General features: G+C 39.4%; 1 protein-coding gene across 2 annotated transcripts in view; it reads left to right on the top strand.

Moving 5' to 3' along the window:
- Nucleotides 1-25,487, top strand: part of CCDC148 (coiled-coil domain containing 148) — a gene marked incomplete at both ends in the record, with an annotated part of 183,164 nt that overhangs the window by 6,886 nt on the left and 150,791 nt on the right. Inside the window, 5 exons of one of the 2 annotated variants that reach the window (XM_080927015.1) lie at nt 3,341-3,444; nt 8,158-8,240; nt 8,434-8,582; nt 12,403-12,498; nt 12,576-12,757. In XM_080927015.1, the coding sequence (XP_080783141.1) occupies nt 3,341-3,444; nt 8,158-8,240; nt 8,434-8,582; nt 12,403-12,498; nt 12,576-12,757 (614 nt within the window). The remainder of the gene's footprint in view (nt 1-3,340; nt 3,445-8,157; nt 8,241-8,433; nt 8,583-12,402; nt 12,499-12,575; nt 12,758-25,487) is intronic. The other variant, XM_080927016.1, reaches the window with a different exon arrangement.

The raw sequence follows: 25,487 nt of genomic DNA, 5'->3' as shown, positions 1-25,487 counted from the left end.
CCAGACAGAAGACATAACCCATTCTTTCATCTTTCAATAGGTGGAAACTATTGTTTTTACCAATGTCCCCTACCTCATTTTTCTTAAACTTCATAATTACAACATCCTCATGAATTCCTGTGGAAAAGGTTTGATTTTTGTCTCTTTGAAGTCATTCTTTAGATTAATTTGTTTCCTCGTGTCCCTAATTTTGAATCAGAAACCAGAAGAGCACAAAGATATTCTCAAGGTTAAAGTAATCAGTGAGCAGCAATTGAAATAGCATGCATTATAAGATCCCTTTGTGGAACTTCTCTTCTCAAAGAGAAGATATTTCACTGCTATAAAGTACTTTATAGCAGAGTAGTTTATGGAAGAGAAATTATTAAATATGTACATTTTTGTCCAGTTTATAATTTCCCCTTTCTTTTTTAAAGATTTTGTAGGTGTGTGTGTGTGTGTGAGTGTGTGTGTGTGTGTGTGTATGTCTGTGTGTCTGTGTGTGTGTGTGTGTGTATGTCTGTGTGTCTGTGTGTGTGTGTGTGTGTGTGTCTGTGTGTGTGATGTGAGTACAGTGCCTACAGAGGCCAAAAGAAGATTTCAGATCTCCTGGAGCTGGAGTTGTGGGTGCTGGCAATCAAACCTGGGTCTTCTGCAAGAACAGCCAGTGCTCTTAACCACTGAGCCATCTCTCCAGTCCTGATTTGTATGTTCATAAATATTTAAAAGTGTTAATGAGAAATACAAAGTCTGAAGTACACACAGCTATACGTAGAGTCTAAGCAAGAATCAGACACTGCTTGGGGTTTGGAGTTAAGCAACATTCAGTGCTGGAAGGTAGTTGTGCAGATGATAGAACGAGGAACCAGAGGTCTGTGGGGCAGCATCGAGGTGGACAGCTGCTGCAGTCACCACCACTCTCAGGTCAGAGGGATGGGACAAAGGAGTGGGGTGCTACCACACTTCGGGACAAAACTTCAGAGCTATTTGGAACCACATCCATGGAAAAGTGGGAGCACTAGAGAACCTGAGGCCCTTCTGAAGTGAGGGGTAGGTAATGCTGATGATGATTTGGCTGTGCCTCGTCTCCTTCCCTGAAATGTTCCACAGCTGGCATCTTCCTTCTGTCTGAGCCAGCCAGAAGCCAGATGCATGGGGCTTCTGAGAAAGAGGCTGCTTTCGATCTGGGCACAGATCAGGGAGACGGCAACCATCCGAAGCTTGACAGAGTTGGCTGCAAAGTCCTCACAGCATTCATGTGCTTCATGTTAAAAGGCCACAGAAACCAGTGAACACTACATTTAGCTGCAAAAATAAGTTTCCATCTTCCAAAATTTTTCAGTATTTCTTTGTTAAGTACCTTGTAATAACTATTTGCCTGACTCTGAAAAGTTTTCTTATAAAGCTATGAAGTAGAATGACTCCAAATTGTGTGTTCTAGGTCTTGTTCTTGGGTTCAGAAGCTGAGACTAAAGCCATGTCCTCTAACACTGGGCTTAAAGCACCTTTCCCATCTTATGATGAGAGTTTAGATTAAATCCGACACAACACCAAGGGTCTATGACTGTGATATGTTTACAAGCTTTATGATCTTCACCAAATCCTTGAGCCAAATCTTCATGGCCTTCATCATTTTCATACATAAAACAGGGATAATGGTGCCTAAATGCCTTGTAGGGAACATGGGTCCAAAATGGGGACAAAATGTATGGAAACTCTTGAGAAGTCTTCCTTGAGAATGAAGTGAGGAGATTACTTCGTGCTAGGGAGATGGCTCAGCAGACATTACTTGCTGCTATTCCAGGGGACCCAGGTTTGCTTTCCAGGATTCACATAGTGGCTAACAACCATCTCTAACTCTGGTTCTAGGGCATCTGAAACTCTATTCTGTCATCTGTGCATTCATGTGGTGCATAGACACAAATGAAGGTAAACACCATTACACATAAAGTAACAACAACAACAGCAAAAATAGGTCTAAAACACAAGCAAGTAAGTAAATAACAAAAAAACAATAAAACAAACAAAAAAAGCCACAGCAACTTCATTTTTTTTTAGTACATCTTAAGGTGTACTACTTACTTTAGGTGAATTGTGTGTTAGAAAATGTACCAGTGATGACTGTAAATGCAGGAAACCTTTCTGTCTTAGTCAGGATTTCTATTGCTGCACAAAACATCATGACAAAGAGGCAAGTTGGGGAGGAAAGGGTTTATTCAGCTTACACTTCCACATGGATGTTTAAAAGGAAGACAGGACTGGAACTCAAACAGGTCAGGAATCAGGAGCTGATGCAGAGGCAATGGAGGGATGTTGCTTACTGGCTTGCTTCCCCTGGCTTGCTCAGCTTGCTTTCTTATAGAACCCAGGTCTACCAGCCCAGGGATGGCACCACCCACAATGGGCTGGGTCTTCCCCCCTTGATCACTAGTTGAGAAAAAGTCTTACAGCTGGATCTCATGGAGGCATTTCCTCAAGGGAGGCTCCTTTCTCAGTGATAACTCCAGCTTGGTCAAGTTGACAAAACCAGCCAGTAAATTGACCTCTTGTCAACTTGACACAAAAGTATCACTATTAAGCCTCAACTCTTACTTTCTTATTCTTCCCCAAGATCTGAATAACCTTAAGAGTCCCACAGTCTCTTTAAAATTTCAATCTCTTTAAAATATTCAGTCTCTTAAAAATCAAAGTCTTTTTTAAAAAAATTCAAAGTCTCTTAACTGTGAGCTCCCCTAAAATACTTTCTTTCTTCTAGGGGGAAAAATAACAGGGCACAGTCATAATGAAAATCAAAATCAAACTCTAACCATTCAATGTCTGGGATCCACCCATAATCTTCTAGGCTCCTGCAAGGGCTTGGGTCACTTCTCTAGCTCTGCCCTTTGTAGCACATACCTTGCCTTCAAGGCTCTAGATGCCTGTTCTCCAAATTGGCCAGTATTCCAGGCAATTTATTTTCTTCTAATTGCTATTTTTGTTTTGTTTGCTTGTTTGAGGATGTCCCAAAGTCTTGGCTTAGCTAAGGCTAGCCTTGAATTTATGATTCTCCTGCCTCTGGGTCCTGAGTGCCAGGATTATTGGCATGCACAGCTCTCCTCCCGCTGATGTTTAATTCTGTACTTACTTTAGGTGGATCGTGTGTTAGAAGATGTACCAATGATGACTGTTAAAACAGGAAACCTTTCTTTTGTGGAAATACATTTCAAAAGATGTAGTATTTTCAGTAATTCTTTGAGAAGTTCAGGCATGTGTTTGGAGGATATTCACTATTTACCCCTCCCCCCAACTCTCCCTGGATCTGAGAAAATACATTTTTCAAAGTTTGAACACTGTCTTTCTTTTGGTTCTCTTCTAAATGTAGATTAGAAAAACCATGGAGACGTCAAGGGCGGCTAAAGAGCAGATGCTGATCAAGCAACACAAGCAGGTGTGGTGGCAGGAACAGGAGAGGCTGAAAGGGATCAGGTGAGACTGGGGACCCCCCCAGGCCAGTGAGAATGCATGAGAACCCCTGGGAGTTTCACACCCCATGATGGACTCATATCTATAATACCTGATCTCAGTTAAACCACACAATGAAAATCTAGAGTTGTTTGAATGTGAGTCACATTTTCTTAGCTTACTCTGGAAGGCAAGGAGCCTGTGGATGTGCGTTTGCTTCCTGACCAAGTAAGGGACTGTCACCTCTATCTGTCACCCTCTCCCTCTTTTACACTCTCCATCCCAGGCATGACTGTGTGCAAGTATGTGTTACATGCTGACAGTGGCTACATGTTCTTCCCCATATGAAGCAGAGGCTCCTCAGGGACAAGTGTCACTGTCATCTTTTCATAGTGGGTACACAGAAGAAGCTTAGAAATGCTCTCAAGACAAGGGAACTGAAGACTTCAGGCTGCTCAGGGTTGGCTCACTGTTGCACTGTGACTCACTCACTGTTTTGATTTGGATCCTCTTCCTATTTGTAGCAGTCAAACATGAATTAAGAGAAAATAATAATTTGATGTTTGATCTTAAATATAAGCTCTGTAAAAACAGTTTTCTTTTCAAAAGTAAAGGCCAAAAGAGAAAGCAGATGTCTTTGTCCCCCTGTGAGGCTTAGCCATTTGCTCTGACAATGTAGCATTCATAAACTAAGCTTTTAAAAATGTTATTATGTGTTCTTATTCTTAGGAAGGTAGAGCATTGTTGTGTTCTTAGCCTAAGTCAAGTTCTCGAATCCCATTGCCCTTGCTTTGGCCTTGTGTGCTTTCATGTCCAGTGATACCTACGTGAGAGGTGCAAGGCTCACGATTGACAAGGCTTTTAGATTATGTTAAAAACAAACAAACAAAAAAAAAATACAATGATATAAGCTGTACAGCATACCCCAGCTTTAAACACCAAATCAAACAATACACCACACCCTTGCAATGTTGCCTCTTATAGAGAAAAAATAGTCAAGGCCACTTAAACAAAGCATTTTAAAAATGTGCATAACCTGAAATACAATAAAAAGGAAAGCTACATGTTAATCTAGCAACCGCTGATACTCACCCAGTGAAGGAAGATACTGCGAATATCTTAAGATACTCTTCTTTCATTTTACAAATCTTAAACATTCTGCACCTTCCCCAGTGTGTGGAGTGAGTTGATCTTGAGCCAGACAGATGAATCATATGCATAGCATTATGGAAACTCGTTCTGTCGGCTGAGCTAGGAGGTCACAGAGAGACTGGAGGCAAAGAATTCTCTAATGGAGATGACCCCGCTGTCTGCACACGTATAAGGACTAAACACCACACACACACACACACACACACACACACACACACACGGAGGGGGGAGGAAGAGAGAGAGACTGCCAAGATCATTTTCTGTGTCATTCTAGAACATCAGGAAAATTTAATACATATTCAGTGAAATCAAAGCTAACAATAATAGGTACCCACTAAAGAAGTGACTAGATGCTGGCACTGTGGGGGACTTTAAACAAGTTAGTAGTTTAAGTGATGTATGTTTCTATCTTAGAAAATCTGCCTGACATGCAGAATGGCACCTATAAACTCAATACCCAGGATGCTGAGGCAGGAGGATCACTATAGTTTTAAGGAGCTAAATAGCAAGCTCCATGTTAAGTGAACCACAGAGTAAGATCCTGTCTCAAAAAAATAAAAAATTAAAATGCACACGCACACACACACACACACACACACACACACACACACACACGCACACACATGCACATGCACACATAGACACACACACATAGTCTGTACTCCCTTAATAAGGAAAAGACTCTTATTTAAGGGCCTCAGAAGACCTGCAGAAGATAAGGGGCACAATAGTTTAACCTTCCTTGGTAAATGAGTATGTACCAGATAACACAGATAATGATTACGATGCTTAACCTCAAACAAGACAATAACTGTACCACGTAGGTCTCATGGCTCTCCTGGGACTGATGCTGGGAATCCTGACTGAGCTGAGAAGGTTAAAGTGTCTGCAGAGAATAAACAAGGCAGCCTGTGGGAAGCTGGGGTTGAAACATTGGTATTTGTTTCCTGTCTTCTAGTATCTTGGAGCTGGCTGGCTTTTCTTTTTCCTGAAACGTTCTATTCCTACCAAAGCAGATCTGGTTCTCCACCCTCGCTAGTACAAACTAAGGATGGATGGGGCTAGGAGACGGTTCAGTTGGTAAAGAGCTTGGGAGGGAGGCACAAGGACTCTGAGTTTCATCTCTACTACCCAGATGACACAATTCCTGGCACGCTGGCCTGCAGTGTCCTAATGAGCTGGGGACATGATGATCCTTGGAGCTTGCTGGCCAGCAAGTCTAGCTGAGTTGGCAAGTTCCAAGTTGAGTGAGAAACACTATCTCAAAAACTAAGGTAGATGGCTGGAGTTAAGAGCCCTTGATGCTCTTGTTGAGGATTCAGGTTAAAATTCCAGGAGTCTGTTAACTGTCTATAACCCCAGGCTCAGGGGATCAGAAACCTCTTACTATATTCAAGACATGCATGGTGTACCTATGTACATGTATGTAGGGTGCACATACATATGTGTAAGCAGAACACACAAATAAATAAATCTTTTAAAATAATAAGGTGAAGAATAGTAAAAAATGATACTCAATATCAGCCTGTGGCCTCTACGTGTGTACATGTATGTCCACACACACAGCCACACACACAGCGAGGTACGTTAGGACCTTGAGATCTGAACTCAGGGAGCTAGATACAATTTCCTAATATCAAATTTGCTTAATATTTAAAGTTGTAAATTTTATCTGAAATTTAGCTTACTCAAATCATATGGTCTGTTGACTTTATTACATGTTCCCAGAAGTGTTTGCTCTTACTTTATTCATGACACAAAGTGATGCAAAGATTTGGTACAATTATTTGTAGACGCTACAGTATGTATGTCTTGCAATGCAATGGTTTGCAGGTGGTATTCTAGTGAAGGGTGTGTCTGAGTCTGGTACAGGTATCACCCTTGCCTAAGGACTCAAAGTTCTGCATGGGGAATTGGTTCCCTAAGATCACCAGAGGAGCACACAGCTTCCTTTTTCTGGAAGCTTATGAACTCTAATGCTTTCTCAAATAAAAGAAGCCAAGCTGGTTGCTCAAGAGCTACATTTGTATGTAAACAACTCTGTTCTAAAGTGAATTCTGGGTTGTCTTTATAAAAATACACCTACCCTACTTCAGCCCCTAAAAAAGAAAAGAGAAAAAGGATGCTGTGCGTGTGTGCGTGTGGTGGTGGTACACACCTTTGGTCCCAGAACTTAGGAGGCAGAGGCAGGTGGATCTCTTGAGTTTGAGGTCATCCTGGTCTACAGAGTGAGTTCTAGGACAGACAGGACTGCACAAAGAAGTCCTGTCTTGAAAAGCAAACAAAAATGTACTCACCGTACATATAACAGTGGCAGGTATGCTTTTAGAAACAAAGGCTTGGGCGGTTTGACTGGTAGAGCTCTTAGCTAAACAAGACCAAGAGTCTGAGTTTGATCCTTAAAAGCCAGGTTTAAAGAAAAGCTAAGAGTACAGCACACATTTGGGATCCTAGTGCTGCCAAAGTGAGGATGGATGGAACCCTGGGCTCACTGGCCAGCCAGTTCAGCCTACTGGGCAATCTCTATGCCAGTGAGAGATATGCCTCAAAATGGGAAGACACTTATGGCTGACCTCTGACCTCTTTGTACACACACCCAAGCATACCAACATGTATACACAGATGCACACACATATGCATACCTTCTTCCCCTATCTGCTAAAAGCTACCTGCTAGGAAGTAGAGAAGGGTCACTTACAATAGCCTTTCACCTTTATTCACATATAGGAATTGGCTTGGAAGATGATGGCACCTATACGTGTGACATCCTCCAATAATATGACAACATTAAATTGAAAACTATTTGGAAATAGTGTAAAATATAAGTGACAGGCAGAGCAACCCCACCACACTACAACATGAATCATTAAATATGCTGTTATTTCAACCACACAAAATACATGTAGTCAAATAATAGAATCTTGTTTGTGAAATGAAAAATGGCAGTCATATTAACTCATTATAATGGCTACTATTTTCTCATGCCATTTCAAAACTAAAGTACACATCAGCAACAAGTCTGAGATTTAGTTACATAAGCAAGGTGCACAAAATGTAACTGTGTTGAATGCCCACCTAGAGGTTACTATGGTTTTACTCTAAATAAGACTGTATCTTTAAAAATAAAGAAAAACATTATAAAGATGTATTGATCACTGACACATTTAAATACAAAAAGGTTTTTTGTTCCCATTTGTCTGGCTCAGACTCTCATCATCCCTCACTTTTAGGACCTCCTTGCAGGTCCAGGTTGGCCCCTCTTCCCTTCTAGGGCAGCCATTGCTGCTCCTTGTTCCTCTTCTCCAACCAGCTGCCTTAGGGGTCTTTCTGTGCTGAATACTTAGCATGCCGAGTGGCTTCCGGGTACCCAGGGTGCTTAGTGTGGCATGCTGCCAAGAACTGTAGAGGGTGCGGCCCACACTCATCCCATTGTTTCTGCCTATGTTAGAAACTCAGTACATGGCTCAAATCAACCAGCAGATGTACAAAAACCAAATCTGATGGCCTGTTCCTACTCTATTCATTTTAAGGTTATATGTATGATTATAACTGTACAGAAATTGATTGAGATCATGTCTGTTTTAGATGTAAATTGGAGTCTGAAATAAGATCTTGTCTCAATGAGGAGTGCATTGGAAATGAATGTTTTTGTGAGCTTATGAATTTTGGTGAGTTTTTTTTGAACCTCCATATAAAGGGAATTTTATATGGAACTATGAACATTGTCCCGCCCCCTTCATGCTCTTCTTGTAGTAACAACTGTCTGTTTTTTTCTTAGCAAATATCAAAAAGTATAAATTAACAATCTGTTCTTTATCTAAAATAATAACATCTTCCTTGATTCAATTTCACTTCACACAGAGAAAGAGCTGTCAGAACAATGGTGTGCATATATTACAGCTGTCATTGACCCTATTCATCAACTGAGAATAGGCCTAAAGAGACAGCACCACATTTCTGAAGGTACACCCAGCCATAAGGGGCCAGACTCAACAACAATTCTGGAAGAGGTCAGTATGTTGTCTTTTAAAAGCATAATGTTGTCAGCATACACTTTTTGGCATCCACAATATTGTTTTGGTTTGGTGACTGTATATGGGATGGATCCCTGGGTGGGGCTGTCTCTGGATGACCTTTCCTTCCATTTATGCTTTACAGTTTTTCTCTGTATTTCCTCCTGTGCATATTTTGTTCCCCCTTCTAAGAAGTACTGAAGCATCCACACTTTGGTCTTCCATCTTCTTGAGCTTCATGTGGTCTGTGGATTTTATTTAGCATATTCTGAGCTTTTGGGCTATTATCCACTTGGGTTACCTCACTCAGGATATTTTCTAGTTCCATCCATTTGCCTAAGAATTTCATGTAGTCATTGTTTTTAATAGCTGAATAGTACTCCATTCTATAAATGCACCACATTGTCTGTATTCATTCCTCTGTTGAAGGACATCTGGGTTCTTTCCACTTTCTGGCTAGTATACATAAGGCTACTATGAACATGGTGGGGCATGTGTTTTTGTTACATGTTGGAGTGTCCTTTGGGTATATGCCCAGGAGAAGTATAGCTGGGTCTTTAGGTAGTACTATGTCCAATTTTCTGAGGAACCTCCAGTCTGATTTCCAGAGTGGTTGCACCAGCTCGCAGTCCCACCAGCAATGGAGGAGTGCTCCTTTCTCCACATCCTTGCCAGCATCTGCTGTTATCTGAGTTTTTGATCTTAGCCATTCTAACTGATGTGAGGTAGAATCTCAGGGTTGTTTTGATTTGCATTTCCCTGATGACTAAGGATGTTGAGCATTTCTTTAGGTGTCTCTTGGCCATTTGATATTCTTCAGTTGAGAATTCTCTGTTTAGCTCTCTGTCCCCCATTTTTAATATGTTACTTGGTTCTCTGGAGTCTAACATATCCATCCATCCATACATACATACATACATACATACATACATACATATATATATATCTTCTATTGGATGTAGGATTGGTAAAGATCTTTTTTAAATCTGTTGGCTTCTGTTTTGTTTTCTTGACAGTGTCCTTTGCCTTACAGAAGCTTTTTAATTTTATGAGGTTCCATTTGTCAATTCTTGATCTTATAGCGTATGTCATTGGTGTTCTGTTCAGAAAATTTTCTCCTGTGTGTATGTGTTCTAGGCATGTCCCCTATTTTCTCTTCTATTCGTTTCAGTGTATCGGGTTTTATGTGGAAGTCCTTGATTCCCTTGGACTTGAGCTTTGTACAAGGTTATAAGAATGGATTGATTTGCATTCTTCTACATGCTGACTGCCAGTTGAACCAGGACCATTTGTTGAAAATGCTGTCTTTTTCTCACTGGATGTTTTTAGCTCCTTTGTCAAAGATCAAGTGACCATAGGTTTGTGGGTTCATTTTTGGCTCTTCAGTTCTAGTCCATTGATCTACCTGCCTGTCTCTGTACCAATACCATACAGTTTTGCTATTTTTTTTTTTTTTTAAATCACGATTGTTTGGTAATATAGCTTGAGGTTGGACATCAAGATTCCCCCAGATGTTCTTTTATCATTGAGAATAGTTTTTGTTATCCTGTTTTTGTTTTTTTTTTTATTCCAACTGAATTTACAAATTGATTTTTCCAACTCTATGAAGAATTGAGTTTGAATTTTGATGGGGATTGCATTGAATCTATGGATTGCTTTTGGCAAGATAACCATTTTTTAATTACATTTACCCTGCCAATCCATGATCCTCGAAGATCTTTCCATCTTCTGAGATCTTTGATTTCTTTCTTTAGAAACTTGAAGTTCTTGTCATACAGACCTTTCACTTGCTTGGTTAGAGTTACACCAATGTATTGTATTATATATATATTTTTGTGACTATTGTAAAGGGTACCGTTTCCCTAATTTCATTCTCAGCCTGTTTGTCCATTGAGTAGAGGAAGGCTACTGTTTTGTTTGAGTTAATTTTATACCCAGACACTTTGCTGAAGCTGTTTATTAGGTTTAGGAGTTCTCTGGTAGAATTTTTGGGGTCACTGAAGTATACTATCATATCATCTGCAAATAGTGATATTTTGACATTTTTCCTTCCAGTTTGTATCCCTTTGATCTTTTTTTGTTGTTTAATTGCTCTGGCTAGGGCATCAAGTACTATATTGAATAGGTAGGGGGAGAGTGGGCAGCCTTGTCGAGTCCCTGATTTTAGTGGGATTGCTTCAAGTTTCTCTTCATTTAGTTTGATATTGGCTACTGGTTTGCTGTATACTGCTTTTACTAAATTTAGGTATGGCAGTCTCCTGAGAGGCTCTGCCAGAGCTTGAGAAATACAGAGTCAGTTGCTCTCAACCAACCATTGGACTGAAAACAGAGTCCCCAATAGAGGAGTTAGAAAAAGGACTGAAGAAGCTGAAGGGGTTTTCAACCTCAGAGGAAGAACAACAATATCAACCAACCAGATCCCCCAGAGCTCCCAGAGACTAAACCACCAACCAATGACCGCACATGGAGGGACCCATGGCTCCAGCCACATACGTAGCAGAGGATGGCCTTATTGGGCATCAATGAGAGAAGAGGCCCTTGGCCCTGTGAAGGCTCAATGCCCCAGTATAGGGGAATGCCAGTGATAGGAGAGAGTGGGTGGATGGGTGGAGGAACACTCTCATAGAGGCATAGGGAAGGCAGAAGGGATTGGAGGATTCTAGACAAGAACTGCGAAAGGAGATGACATTTGAAATGTAAGTAAAGAAAATATCCAATTTGAAAAAAAAAAAAAAACCCATAACGTTGGGCTGGAGAGGTGGCTCAGCAGTTAAGTGCTCTTGTTGCTCTTTCAGAGGAACCAGGTTAAATTTTTAGCACTCACGTGGCAGCTCACAACTGTCTGTAACTCTAAGACCTGATGCCCTCACACAGACATATACATAGGCAAAACACCAATACACACCAAACACAATGAAGCATAATGTAATACTTCATTTCTGTCTGAAATAGAACAGTTGAAACAAACACCTGGCCTGTGGGGTTAGGTAAAGGGCTCTCAATATCAAGATGAACTTGAATATGTCCAGGCAACCTCATTTGAACTCACCCTTCTGCCTTCATCCTTGTCCCTCCTCCTAGTGCATTTTTAGATCTTGGCCCAGAACATGGCGATCAAATTGTCTGACTTTCCCCACAGGCACTTCCTAGTCCAGTAAACCCACCCACAACCCCCACCACTGAGTCCTCCTTCAATCACATCTCTTGTATGACACTGTCCCATATCATTTTGTACTCGGTCTTTCACATGCCAAATCTACTCTTGTCTCAGAGCTCTTAGGCCAGCTCTTTTCTCTGTCTGGCTGATGGCCCCATTTGCCCTTTAGTTCTTTGTTGACCAGAGACGTCTCAGTTGTTCCTATTCGGTATGCCTCCGTGTGTCCTTTGTTTGCTAGTTTGTGGTGCTAGGTTTAGAATCTGAACTTTCATCTCTGTACCTGTCAGTATTCTATAATGCTATACATCTTTCATGGATACTAAAAAGCTTTAGCTATTTCTAGCTGTAGACTAGTAGCAAGGATGCTTGAGAGCGAAGGCATGGTTTTCATCACCAATTCCAAACCCAGAACAGGGCTTGCTGGGACCATTATGTTGTGAGCCCTGTTTTGGTAAAAGGTCTGGTCTCCTCATTGAGGCTCGTTTATGTGCAAGCCCTGGCTCTCTGGCTGCTCTTTTTTTCACAGATCTTCAAAAGGGTTTTTCTCTCCTCTAAGTTTTTACCCCCTACTGGCTTCTGAGACTGTGTTTTTCATGAGAAATAATCTTGGGTAAGTTGCAATAATTTACATGCTTCTTGTCCACATGCTATGTCCTCTAGGTTGACTTTGTCAAAAAACAATCTAAGGCTGCCTTTGAAAGACTTCATCAGGAGCAATGGCACTTAGAAAAAGAACTTTTGGCCTGGAGTGTGAAGGTAAGTGTGATGCAACTGCTTATTTTATTCGGTTACCCACCTTGTGTTTTTGTTAAATAAAATAACCATTTCTTTAGCTACTAGGTCACTCTTCAGAAGAAAAGTCTAACCTTCTCAGTGAGCAGCCCCTGGAGTTAGAAACGTTGGATTGCCCATACCCTGATCTGAAATCATCAATCCTTAACGAGTTCTGTAAATTTACAGAGAAATACCAAGAGAAACTTGAAGATTTTGATCTGCAATTAGAAGACATACGCAGGTGATCAAATATAACCCCTTGACTCCCAAAGGACTGACTGTATTTGAATTTGTGTTCAGGATCACTAGACTTCTGATTTACTGTCTTCTATCTTCTAGCTATGTGTGATTGCAATATGGTCAATATATTTTTGGCCGAGGTTGTTGAATAAAAATAATAGTTTTTATTTTGCTTCATTATTTTATTATGATGCTGGGGAATCTAACCCAAGGCTTTGTATATACTTGGTAAGTTCTCTTACAGAAATAATTCTTTGGCTCTTGGTTTTTTGAGATAGGGTTTCACTCTGTACCATGATCTGGCTTGGCAGTGGCTTGCAGTGTCCTCTAGTCTCAGACCTATGGTCACCTTCCTTACTCTCCCAAGTGCTAGAATTATAGACATGCACAGTATACCCAACTGGAAAGAATGCTCTATGTTTATTTTGCTTTTTCTTACTTTCAAAATATTTTCCTGATAACAAGGCTTGTAAAAGTTTTACTGGGCCTGGCGTGGCCATGCACACCTTTAGTCCAGCCCTTGGAAGAGGCAGAGGCAGGTGAGTCTCTGTTATGAAAAAGCAGAAGGTTCATAAATCATAGCAAGAGTTTGTATATTACCCACAAGCCTCTTAATATAAATGCTGTGTTTTATTTGATAACTATTGGAAAATTCGTACTAGACAGTGGTCTCTGTTAAGCTTCTTTAAAAGAGGTTCTAGATTAGTCTAGAAGATGACTTTTTGTCTTAGACAACTGGCAGTATTAGAGGGGGAAAGAAATGTATGTATATGCCCTAGGCACGTATGCCTTATGTGCAGACATTAACTGAAGAAGAGAGGAACATGCTGGCAGTGAATAAGAAGGTAAATGCCAGTGAGTTTTTAGGGGTAGTTTCTTGGAGGAGGGAAGATAACTTGAATTTATGGGTGGTTCGTAGTAGTCATCTGCAGCACAAAGGCATATAAATGGAATCTTTAATTAGCAGAGTGAATGGCATACTTAATTATAACACTAACTGAACTTCCAGTTTATCAGGATCTTGTTGTACTATGGCTATTTTCCTCTCTGCTTCTCATAATGGGGACTTTGGAATTCTATGTTCTGAGTACGTGCACATGCGTAAAAATGTATACACATTATTTATTAATTTAAATTTAGTTTAGTTTTGGTAATTTGAATCAGGGTTTCACTGTGTAGCTCTGGTTATCCTGGAACACCCTACGTAGGCCAGGCTGGTCTTGACCTCAGAATTCAAGTCTGTTGCCTCCAACTACCAATGAAAGGGATTAGAGGGCATTAAAGGCCTCGGCTATAATGGCTGGCTGAGGTTGTACATACTTTATAAGGATTATTTGTCTATATTATCATCTTAAGCCAATGTGACCTGAGCTTTTAAAATAAAGCAACTAAAAACTTTCCTAATTTGATACAATTATTACCCTAATTCCATGCTTTATATTAGGGTCACAGTCTTCTTCAACCCTCCTTAATTCTTTGTTTTTTAACTTTACTTAATTGTTATGTAATAATTTATCTCTATATAGAAGGATGTTGGAACCTATTCTATCACAAATTAATCCCCTCTATCACAATACCACACAAATGCACCTAAATATGTACACAGTGCTCACATTTACTAGTTATCTTTACAGCAATGAAAGGCTGAGCAAAATCGTAAAAGGACTGACTAGGTTTGTAGATAATGTCCATAGAACTTATTTTATAGGTGAAAAGGAGAAAAATGTACATTTACATAATGGACAGTATTCAAGCTTTACTGTGAATGTAGAATCTAGAGAGCAATATACAGTGCATCCTGTGTGTATCAGGAGAGAAGGAATTTTGGCATAGTCACTCACAGATTTGTTTTTGAGTGTCAGAAGCAATGTACAGAACTTGATAGGGTTCATTGGCTCTGGGAAGGGAGACGTCATGTAAGATCGCAGGGACTCACACTTGACTAAGAGAAATAATTTTTCAAGAGGGAAAATATAGCAATATATTTTTAATTTATATTTTATATTGTATTATATCTGTTTATATTACATATACTATTAATATAAATAAATATTTATATATTTATATTGTTATATAAATATAACAATGGTAAAAAATTAAGCAACAGATAAAAATGTTGGCCACATGTGAGATGAAAGATATTAAAATACCTGATATATAAATACACTTTGCAAACTAATTTAATGATAAGCAGCAAAGTAGAAAACAAAAAAGGAGATGAAGAAGAAAATTACTTTTTTTCCTGCAAATATCTACTTACTGTTTATAAACATAAATTACTGTGCTTAATGATAATGGGGGTGGGGCACAAAAAAGACTGGACAAACAGGAAGTTGTTAACCTGTCTCAAAATTTAAGGTGAAGAAGTGATAGATATCCAACATCGACTCTGGACTCCATGTGTGTGCACACACTGGAAATCTTTGTATTGGGGGAACAATATGTGTCTCTTCAGAAATAACATTGAAAAAAATCATTAAAGTGAAATAAGTATTTGATTTCAGTATTGTTAGATATTGGTTTTTTCTTTCTCTTCACATCGGTACCAAAATCTTCAAGACTGCCTATCCTGGTTCCTGTTTTATCAAACACATTAGTCGATGACATGGTGATTGGAAGTTCTGAGCTATTGGGTAGAGCTAAGGCATCTGCTAGTAGAGTCACAAAATAAAAGGCTAGGGAACTGCAGTAGGAGTTGCCTGAAGTACCTAGCTTGTTTGAATTGGGTATCTACAAGACTGGAGGTGAGCAGGCTCTCTAGTGGGAGTGGGATGATTAGGTATCCAAGCTTGGACATCTTGAGTTTGGGGCAGCCATTTTGGGCTTTGTGATTTCAGAGTTCAGGAAGAAGATCTGGTTTAGAGTTTTTGTGAGTAATTAACATAAGATTGGATATGGAGACCAAAGCAATTATCCAGGAAAAAAAAGACCAAAACTCCTCTCTAAACATGTGAGCAGAACAGTGTAAGAGAAAAGAAAAGAGGGAGAAACAGCAAAACATAGACAGAAGGACAGATAGATGATAGATCCATAGATGATAAATAGATATAAGTAGATATAGATAAATGGTAGATAGATGATAGGTAGATAAACAGAAGAAAGATGCAGAGAGACAGAGACAGAGAGAGAGAGAGAGAGAGAGAGAGAGAGAGAGAGAGAGAGAGAGAGAGAGAGAGAGAGAAAGAAAGACAAAGAAAACGTAGCCTGTACTGTTTGTAAAGGAGGTGGTGAACCACTGAAAAAAATGCTGCATATGCCAATGACTAATAGCTGTTTGGTTCTAAAGGGAGATAGCTGGGAGCCATTTCCATTGGCAAGGAGAATGCAAAAGGCCAGTTGGAGTGGGTTTGAGTGAGTGGGTGGAGAAGGATAGAAGAGAATAAATGTGGAAAACTTGAGAATTTTTTCTGTCAGGAGAGCAGCAGAATCTCTTATTTTTCTGTTGATCTCCCCACTCTCTTATGTTTTAATTTTATTTAAAATAGGTAATAATTGGAATGCATTTGATACTCATGGGAATAATCTAGTTAGGGATAAACTTTAAAGGAGAGGAAAGAAAGGGAAGGGGGAGGGAGGGAATAGACAGAGAGAGGAAGAGGGGGAGGGAGAAGGGGAGAGGGAGGGAGAGGGAAGGGGGAGATGGAGGGATATGGTCAGGATTGAGGAGGCTTAGGTTCAGCCCAGGGCGATTCATTACTGTCAGAACTAAGGTGGGGGGCAGGTGGTGCATAGCATGTGATTCAGATCCTGGAGGATGAGGTGTCACGGTGGCCTGGAACTTCTTGGTCCTAATTCTAAACACAAATGAGTCAGAAATGTATGACCCTCTCTACTTATCAAAGAAATGCAGAATAAACAAAACTCAAATAGTTACCTTGTAAAAATGGCCAAACAGACGATATTTTTACCCAGGATTAAAAACAGTATAAGGGAAATGGCTGTTTACATATAATTGGCATGTGACATTTCTCAAAGTCATGCATTATTTGTCAAAGGTCATGATGGCACCAGAAACCTATGGGGCCAGGAACATGGTTCAGTCAGTAAAGTGACTATTGAAGACAAGCATGGGCACCTAAGCACAGATCCCGAGTAGGCACATTAAAAGGCAAGTGTGGTCACACATCTGAAATCCTCACATTGGGGAGTGGACGCTGGACGATTCCTAGAGCCTAGAGCCAGCTAATCTTAAACAACTGGTGAACTCCATGTGCAGTAAGGAACCTGGGTTCAAAATATATGATGAAGAGTGGTTAGCTATCCAATATCAACCTCTGGTCTCCACATACATACATGAACAAGCATACACACACAACCTTAATATTGGGGCAGTAATAGTTGTTTCATCAGAAATCATAATGAAAAAAATTTAAAGTGAAATAAATACTTCATTTCAAGCATACTCAATATTATTTTCCTCTTCTCACTGGTAGCAACATCTTTAAGACTGCCTGTATCGGTTAGAGTTTGGTGAAGTTGACACACGCTAACATCATCACAGGAAAGGAACCTTAATTGAGGAATTTCCACCATCACATTAGCCTGTGGGGCATTTTTTATTATTATCAGTGATGGATATGGGAGTGCCTGCCGAGTTGTGGGTGGTGCCATCCCTCAGCAGGTAGTCCTGGGTTCTATAAGAAAGCAGGCTGACCACACCATGGAGAGCAAACCTAGTGAGTAAGCAGAACTCCTCCAAGGTGTCTACATCAGTTCTTGCCTGCGTATCCTTTGGCTTCCCTTTATGATAGTCTATAAACTGTAAGAAGAAATACACTTTTTAGTCACAATGTGGCTTTTGGCCTTGATGCTTAGCACAGCAATAGAAAGCAAGCTAAGACATTACCTAAATAGCCAAGCATTAGCCAGCAGTGGCATCTGGCATGCTGTGTCCATTCAGCACATTGCTACACTAATTCTAAGCCATAGGGATTTTTAATGACACAAATAGCTGTGATATGTGTTATATAAGTACAAAGCAGGTCGCAAAGTAGGCTATATAATGTAAATTCTTTTCATGTTTCTTAAAGTATGACATATACATCTGTACAAACACAGCAAAAAAAAAAACCCAGATACCCAGTCATTCAAATAAACAATAACCACAGCCATCTCAGCTAGTAAAATTATAAACATGTTCACATATTTGGTTTGTATTTTATAGGCAAATCACAGGTTTAAGATCTTAAGTTAGCAGTTCAATAGCGAACTGATATTTAATGAGTACCTATTGCTTGATATGACAAGTACCCATGACCTTCATCCTTGGTTTATCTCATTTCATAGCTATATTTTGTCAGGTGAGGCACCCATGTGTAAGCTTGTCTCTTGGGAGGCAGAAATGGAAGCTCTGTGAACTGGAGACCTGATGGACCACATAGCCAGACCCTGTCTCAAGGAGTGGCAGAAACAAAGGGACAAAGAAAGCTGTTTTATACAGGAAACGACCACTGCTCAGAGAAGGGGAAGCCATTTCCCTCGTTCTGTGCCCTTAGTAATTCAATAGATGAGATCCTTTCTGTCCATCTAAATAAGAAAGCTATTTACACATGCCAGGAAGCTGCTCAACCAGCTTGAGTCCTAGATCAGAGATGTTCAATGAAAATGTGTAATTAAATGTCTTACCCAGTTATATTAAAAAAGTTAAAAAGAAAAAGTTGATACATTTCAAGCATATTTTAATTAATATTTCAAAAATATTATAATTGCAACATGCAACACATATTTGAGAATTACTGATAAGCCATTATACACATTCTTTTTTGTTCATACAGTTTGTAATGCATACTCATAACCCAGATCGTGTTAACATGGATACATCAAGCCACACACGTGTGCCTGGTGGCTAGTTCTTTGGACAGCACAGCTTTAAAGGATGGTCTAATTCACTAAAACACACTATAAAAACAATCCGACTGCAACGGAGCCCCACCCTTTATTCATCATATGCTGGCAAAACAATTTGGACTCTGCTGTGGTGGATTAGGCCTGTGTGTCATTAAGAACATGAAGGCAAGTTTAATTGCATATTTTAGACCCCAAAGAGAGCGTAGCTTTAATTTCCTTACATTTAGATGAATTAATCATGTAGATGAGACATAATTGTGTGATGGTCCATTTAGTTGTGTCAGATCTGAAGTCAATATGTAGAAGGCTACGACAAGATGACAAGTAATTTATAATTTATTGTTGATGGGTATATTAAATTTTGTACTGTTGGCTCATAATTAATATTCTGAGATCTGAATCTGACTGCTGTTTAACAGTGAGTTCTCACAAAAATAGCCAGTGCTTTAGGATCATGGTTTTCAACTTAATTATTTCGATTCATCATATTATGTTAGCATCATTCAAGTAATAGCTTTAGTGTTGTGTGAATGTTTTAGTTGTTGCATTTGCCTCTGAATTCAGAAATAGTTACATTACAGAAAAATTTAAAACTAGAGATAGGCAAAGAGAAAAAATTAAATTAACCTGAATCCAAGAGAGATCCACTCTTGTTTATGGAAAGGAGAACTCTACACGCACATTCACTATTGCTTATGGAAAGGGGAACTCTATATACACATTTACTTTGAATCCCACCTTTGTTGTTCTTTTGTCCACTGGCGTTTATTTAGTTTCTCCTCTGTTTTGAGTCACCCACTAAATATCCTTGTACATGCATCTTATTAGATGAATAGTAGGATAATGTGTGATTATGTCATATAAATCCAACCAATTCCTCACCTTTTGGTAGTAGGTATTCTACATTCTGATATTCCTTTAGAAACTTTGAAATGCACTGTCTTTTGAACAACTCTATGATTATTCTCATCAGTTGGATTTTAGAAATGGAATTTCTGAGTCAAAGAATATTGTTAAGTGTGAAGAATATTGTTATATTTCCTTCTAGAAAATCAATCCAAGTTATAATTTCTTTTCCTTCTCCTTTTAGGTTTCCTCTTCTCTCCTCTCAACCTCCTCTCTTGTTTTCCTTCTTCTTCTTCTTCTTCTTCTTCTTCTTCTTCTTCTTCTTCTTCTTCTTCTTCTTCTTCTTCTTCTTCTTCTTCTTCTTCTTCTTCTTCTTCTTCTTCTTCTTCTTCTTCTTCTTCTTCTTCTTCTTCTTCTTCTTCTTCTTCTTCTTCTTCTTCTTCTTCTTCTTCTTCTTCTTCTTCTTCTTCTTCTTCTTCTTCTTCTTCTTCTTCTTCTTCTTCTTCTTCTTCTTCTACTCCTTCTCCTTCTCCTCCTCCTCCTCCTCCTCCTTCTTTTTCTTCTTCTTCCTTCTCTCTCTTTCTCTTCTTTCTTCCTTTTGTTTATTTTAAGACAGACTCCTCTTACCAGGGTGAACTGATATGAACTCATGTGAGCCTGAGCTCCTCCTGATCTCCTACCTCCTCCCAGATGCTAGAGTTTCAGTTTCGTGCCGCCAAGCCCAGCACAAATTATAACACGTTTCACCATTTGGTTCATTACTGAGTTAGTGACAAGTCCTTATATATTGCTGTTTTGAGGGCATATCACCAGGGCTTTTTCATGAGCACTCCTTGTGTTCCCATGTTTACCAACACAGTGCACCTCTATCAGTGTCCTTAAGTAAAAAGAGAAACACACACATTTCCCATGCACCAAAGCAAACTGTAAACTCCATCGCTACTAAGGATGAACTGAGACAAGTCGGTGCCAGAAGGCAACATGGCCTCATAAAAGTTCAAACAAACGTATGCCTGCGCATGTGTCTCCTCTCAATGAACTCAGTGATTAGAACACAGGGAAATAACAAAATGGAATTGACATGGCCTCACTGACAAACAAAGCCATAAGTTTAGCCACCACTGGGCATTTTGTCCGGAAAGTGCACTCAGAACTGTTGGGAAGGTTCAGTGCCTGAGCACGACCAGGCTCAACCTCTGCATATAGACACCTGTTGGTTGTTTGCCAAAAGTGATTAATAAAGGGAGAGGTTCTGAGAAAACAGCATACTTCTTTGATCTTCAAGGGTTTGCTTAGTCCCATTCATTAGCCAACCCAGGCAGCCAACATTGGCCGCTGCAATCCCCACTTCCCTTGGTGCAATTTCCCACTTCTTGCTGACATTTGCATCTCTTGGAGGATGGGTAATCATTGTTCACAAGTTTATGTTTGTCATATAGATTTAGTAGCATTGTTTTAAAAGAAAATTTTCATGAAAATTACTGGTTCATAACTTATTGTTAGCTCATACCAGAAAACACATTTTGCAGTTATTAAACTAGCTTTGGGTGTGTTGCAAGAAGAGAATGTTTGTTTTAATTATTTTGCCTATAGCAGAATGCATCCTATCAAAGGATCATGAATGTTCTTTTTAAAAGATCTAAACGTTCTTTACTTATGTGGACACACATGAGTCTGTGTGTGTGTGTGTGTGTGTGTGTGTGTGTGTGTGTGTGTGTGCGCGCGCGCGCGCATTGTTTTGTGCCTGTGGATGATAGAATAGGGCTTTAGATCCCCTGCAGCTGGAGTTATAGACAGTTGTGAGCTGTTTGATATGGGTGCTTAAAACTGAACTTGTGTCCACTGCAAGAGCATCAAATCAGCTCAACTGCTGAGCCATCTCTCTAGCCCCAAGGTCTAGGTTTTATGCAACATGCCACAAAGTTGTCTTAGAGTTTACTTCATTGAATTTTATTCAATGCATGCTGGCATTTGTAAAATGTAAAAATAACATTTGTTATGTCTTTAATTCAACAGTCCCCCTTCATATCTGTGTAGGACACGTTGAGTAGTGCTTGTTAGGCCAGCCAGGTAGTGATGGATCTCCTCAGTGTTTGCTTTGGAACACTTTACATTTGTCCTGCATTTTTGAAATTAGCTTTGCTGCACATGTGTACATGCGTATAGCATGCTGGGTTCAGCTGTGCTGTTTGATCAGGGCTTTGAATGTTCCATGCAGTTCTCTCTTGGCTTGTAAGGTTTCTATGGAGAAGTCTGCTCTAAGCTTAATGAAGTATTTTATGATTTTTCTTTTCTTTTTGCTGCTTTTAGAATCCTCTTTGTCTTTAAAAAAATGAGCGTATGTGGATTGGTGGATGCACATGTGTGTGCAGATTTGTGTGGAGGCTAGATGACCTCAGTGTCATCCACAAGAATGGTGTCCACTTCTGTTGGGACAGACTCTCAGTGGTGTGGAGCTTACCAGTTGAGGCCAGGAATCTGCCTGTCTTTATATGTCTCTATCTAGTCCTGGGATTATAAGTGAGTGTCCCATGGCTGGCCTTTATGTGGTGCTAGAGTTATGCTTCTGCAGAAGACACTTTAGTGAGAAGCCATCTCTTGAGCCTCTGCTGTGTACTTCTGACAGTGTGTTCAGAATAGGTCTCAGAGATTATGTCTTTTGGTCAAATCTAGTAGGGACCTTTTGAGCTTTCTGGATCTACATGTCCAACTTTTAGTGTTTCAGAAACTCCATGGCAGCTCTTTGGCAGGGTGGAATCTCTGTGCTTTCCCTTTTAAAGCTTGTCTGAATTATTTTTAAACTTAGAAGCATTTTCTTCTGCTTAATGAATTCTGCTGCTGAGGATCTCACTGTATTTTAATTGTATTTATTGAGTCTTTAGCTTCAAGATTTCTAGTAGGTTCTTTTGTTATATTTATTGGAATTAAAAATTGATAGTTATAAAGTTTGTATTGTGTGTTGCATATTGTTTTGAAGTATAAACATACATATATCTATATACAAGCATACACATTGTGGAGTACTTTAATACAGTTTATTAGCAAATATATTACCTCATATAGTTACTCTTTTTTATGTATTTCTGTAATTAGCATACAAAGTGTAGGTTTCATTATGGCATTTTCCTTACCGACTGGTTCATTCTTAAGCCAACTCTTTGCTGAATGTCATATTCATATTATAAATTACCTTTGTAGTTTGTTGAATTGTCTATAGTTTGAATTCTTTTTCATGCAGTTCTCCATTTTTCTTGCTAGTGAGTCATTGTGTTCCTTGGAGATGGCATGTGTGTCACCTTGTTGCTTTGTATTTCTGTGTTTCTATGTTAACATTTGTGCATTTGGCCAGTTGCTTCTTCTAAGTGTGCAGGGTAACTTTGGTGGAAAATCTTTCTCTTGACAATGTTTCCAGGGTGATGACTGGACAGGCTGCATTGGGATTTTAGTTGGATACATTCTATAGTGTCTGTGTAACTTCTCCAGCTCCTCTCCATGTTGGCAATATCTGCAGGTGTCTCAGTGTCGGAGCTCGCTTGCAGGATTTGTGGGTTGTTATCACCGACTGGGGTTTGCCTCTCTCTCTCTCATTTGGGATGGATTTGTTTTGCCTACACCAGGTTTCTATCAGTTTCTGTGGGTTGCTGCCTCGTTGGTGGGCCCAAGAATATTGCTCAATGGGGACACTGAATCCAGATGAGAAACAGTAGATGGTGAGTCGACATAGGCTTTTGTAATGACTCAAACACATGAGATTTAGTAGAATTCAACCAGGGTCAGGCCGAACTTTCCAAGCTTCGTGCTCTCTGTTTTATGAAAGCCTCACCACACCTTTTAGAAAAATCACACTAAAATGATGTGTGTGGACTTCTGTGTTTGGAGGTGGAAGAGAGTGAATGGAGGCTGAATGTCACATGTCTTACTCTCTGCATACTCATGTAAACTGAGAAGTCTTCATTAGGCACGCTCTAATGAAAACAAAGTTTGCAAAAACACTTTTAATCATAAAATTTTGGTAGAGCAATAAAAAAGAAATGGCAAATAGCTAACAAATATTTCTGTCCAAGGTATTTTTAATTAATTAATTAATTAAATTAATTAATTAATTAATTAATTAACCAATGAATTAATTCTTGCATGTATGAGCATTTTGCCTGCACTTCCATGCCCAGTGCCCACAGAGGCCAGAAGAGGGCATCAAATCTCAGGAATTAGAACTACAGATGGTTGTGAGTGGACATATGCGTGCTGGGAATCAAACCTGCTCCGCTGCATTGCTCATAACAGCTGAGCTGTTGAAATGTCTATGAGACACTTCTCATTAGAAAACTTTAGGGTAATTTTAATGTTTTCTTTAGGATCCTTTAATTGTTAAACAATTTTCTATTTTAGAAAGTGGATAAGGGATTCCTTTTTTAATTATCTGTGTAACCAAGGACATTTTGTTATGACATTCACTAGAGAAGTATTTAATTTGAACAAGAGCTTTGGCAGGTAAAAGCTAACTCAGTCTTAGTTATTTTACATTCATGTTTCTATAATAAGAAAAAATAAAGGTTTGATCAAGAGAGATAAATGTTCAAGTTTTAGTTTAGAAGCATGCATATGTTGAATGTAATTTTATATTTTAGAAGCTGAAAGGCCGTGTGTTTAAGATGTGGCTGCTTTAGTACTATGAGGAAACTACTCTGCTTTTGGAACACTCACTCCTTTTGGATTTTACTACATCAGCTTTGTGTGTAAGTGTGTGTGTGTGTGTGTGTGTGTGCATGCATATGTGTGCATGCACGTGTGTGTGTGTTGTGGATGTGTGTCTGTGTGCATGTATGTGTAGATTCATAGGCAAATTGTCTCCCTTCCCTCTCAAATTGCAATCCAGTGGTTATGCTATTGCATGGGTATTTGCGTTAAGACTTAAGCCTACTCTTCTGGAAACTGCTATAAATATTCTAGAAATGATAATATTATGATATTTAACATTTCATTTCCTTTCAGCACGTTTTTCAATTTTACCTTTTGTGTATCAAAGAAATGACTTGCAACTTGTGTGATTTTGGTAAAAAGAGAAAGACAGTTGAGATGTGAAGCTTCTCCAGTCAACTGCAAGGTCAAAATGGATGTCATCACTGCATATAGCTTACTTAGTTTGAATGTCTGCTTTAAGTATTATATAGTCATTTCATACATTTAAGTGGATTTTAATGCCATAAAAAGCAACTAATTAATACATTTGTGCAATTTATAAAAACGAACCAAACGCCAGAAATTCTTCTGTTGCTATATTTATTTATAACAGTGTATGCCACTTAGTGTGTGCTTGTATTTGAAAAGCATTTCAGTAAATGCTTGCTGTTTGCAGATTGTGGACAGCTACAATCTTGCACTACCATTCAGTAGACGAAGCCATCAAAGTAATTAGTTTAAAAGTACTTCTCCATTTATCAAACCATTTAAGATGTTTGAAAATCATGGGTAAGATTGCTTGTGGATTATGTTAGGATGAGTTCTATAGAAACAAAAGACAGTGCTATTCAGCAAAACTATTAGCAGATGCTCTAAGGCTTGTGAGGGCTGAAGAACAGGGGGATGGGGGAGAATGCCTAGGCAAGAGGGCAATTTGGCAGAGGCTGATGTTGATGTTGACTGAGTCAGATTGGTACCAGGGTTGACCTCCTTGGATGGATCTGATTGGGATAACCATGTCGACCTATGTATGTTAGCTGGTATTTGTAGCCGGTCTTGGAAACAGTGTGGGAGGGAACCTCAGAGTGAAACCCTTCTGCCATGACTCAGGGAATTTTACACAGAAGAGAAGGGTCTCTTCAAGTCACTAGCCAAGACTACTGGCAGCTTGGTGATGGGGATTCCCCATAAGAACACCCACTATTTTAAAGACAAATAATGGTTTAAAAGGACAGCAACTCAATGGGCCTAGATTCTGTCCTTTTTCCCTTTGGGGAACACCCCACATGCATATGAATCTGATAAGGGTGAAAATTTAACTGTGTTCAAGGCCCTTTGATTTTAGAAATAACTTAAAA

Source organism: Micromys minutus (genome assembly GCF_963924665.1).
Source record: "Micromys minutus genome assembly, chromosome: 13".
NCBI classification, from domain to species: Eukaryota; Metazoa; Chordata; class Mammalia; order Rodentia; family Muridae; genus Micromys; species Micromys minutus.
Note: the sequence above shows the minus strand (reverse complement) of the source record. Positions and strands in the feature narration are given on the sequence as shown.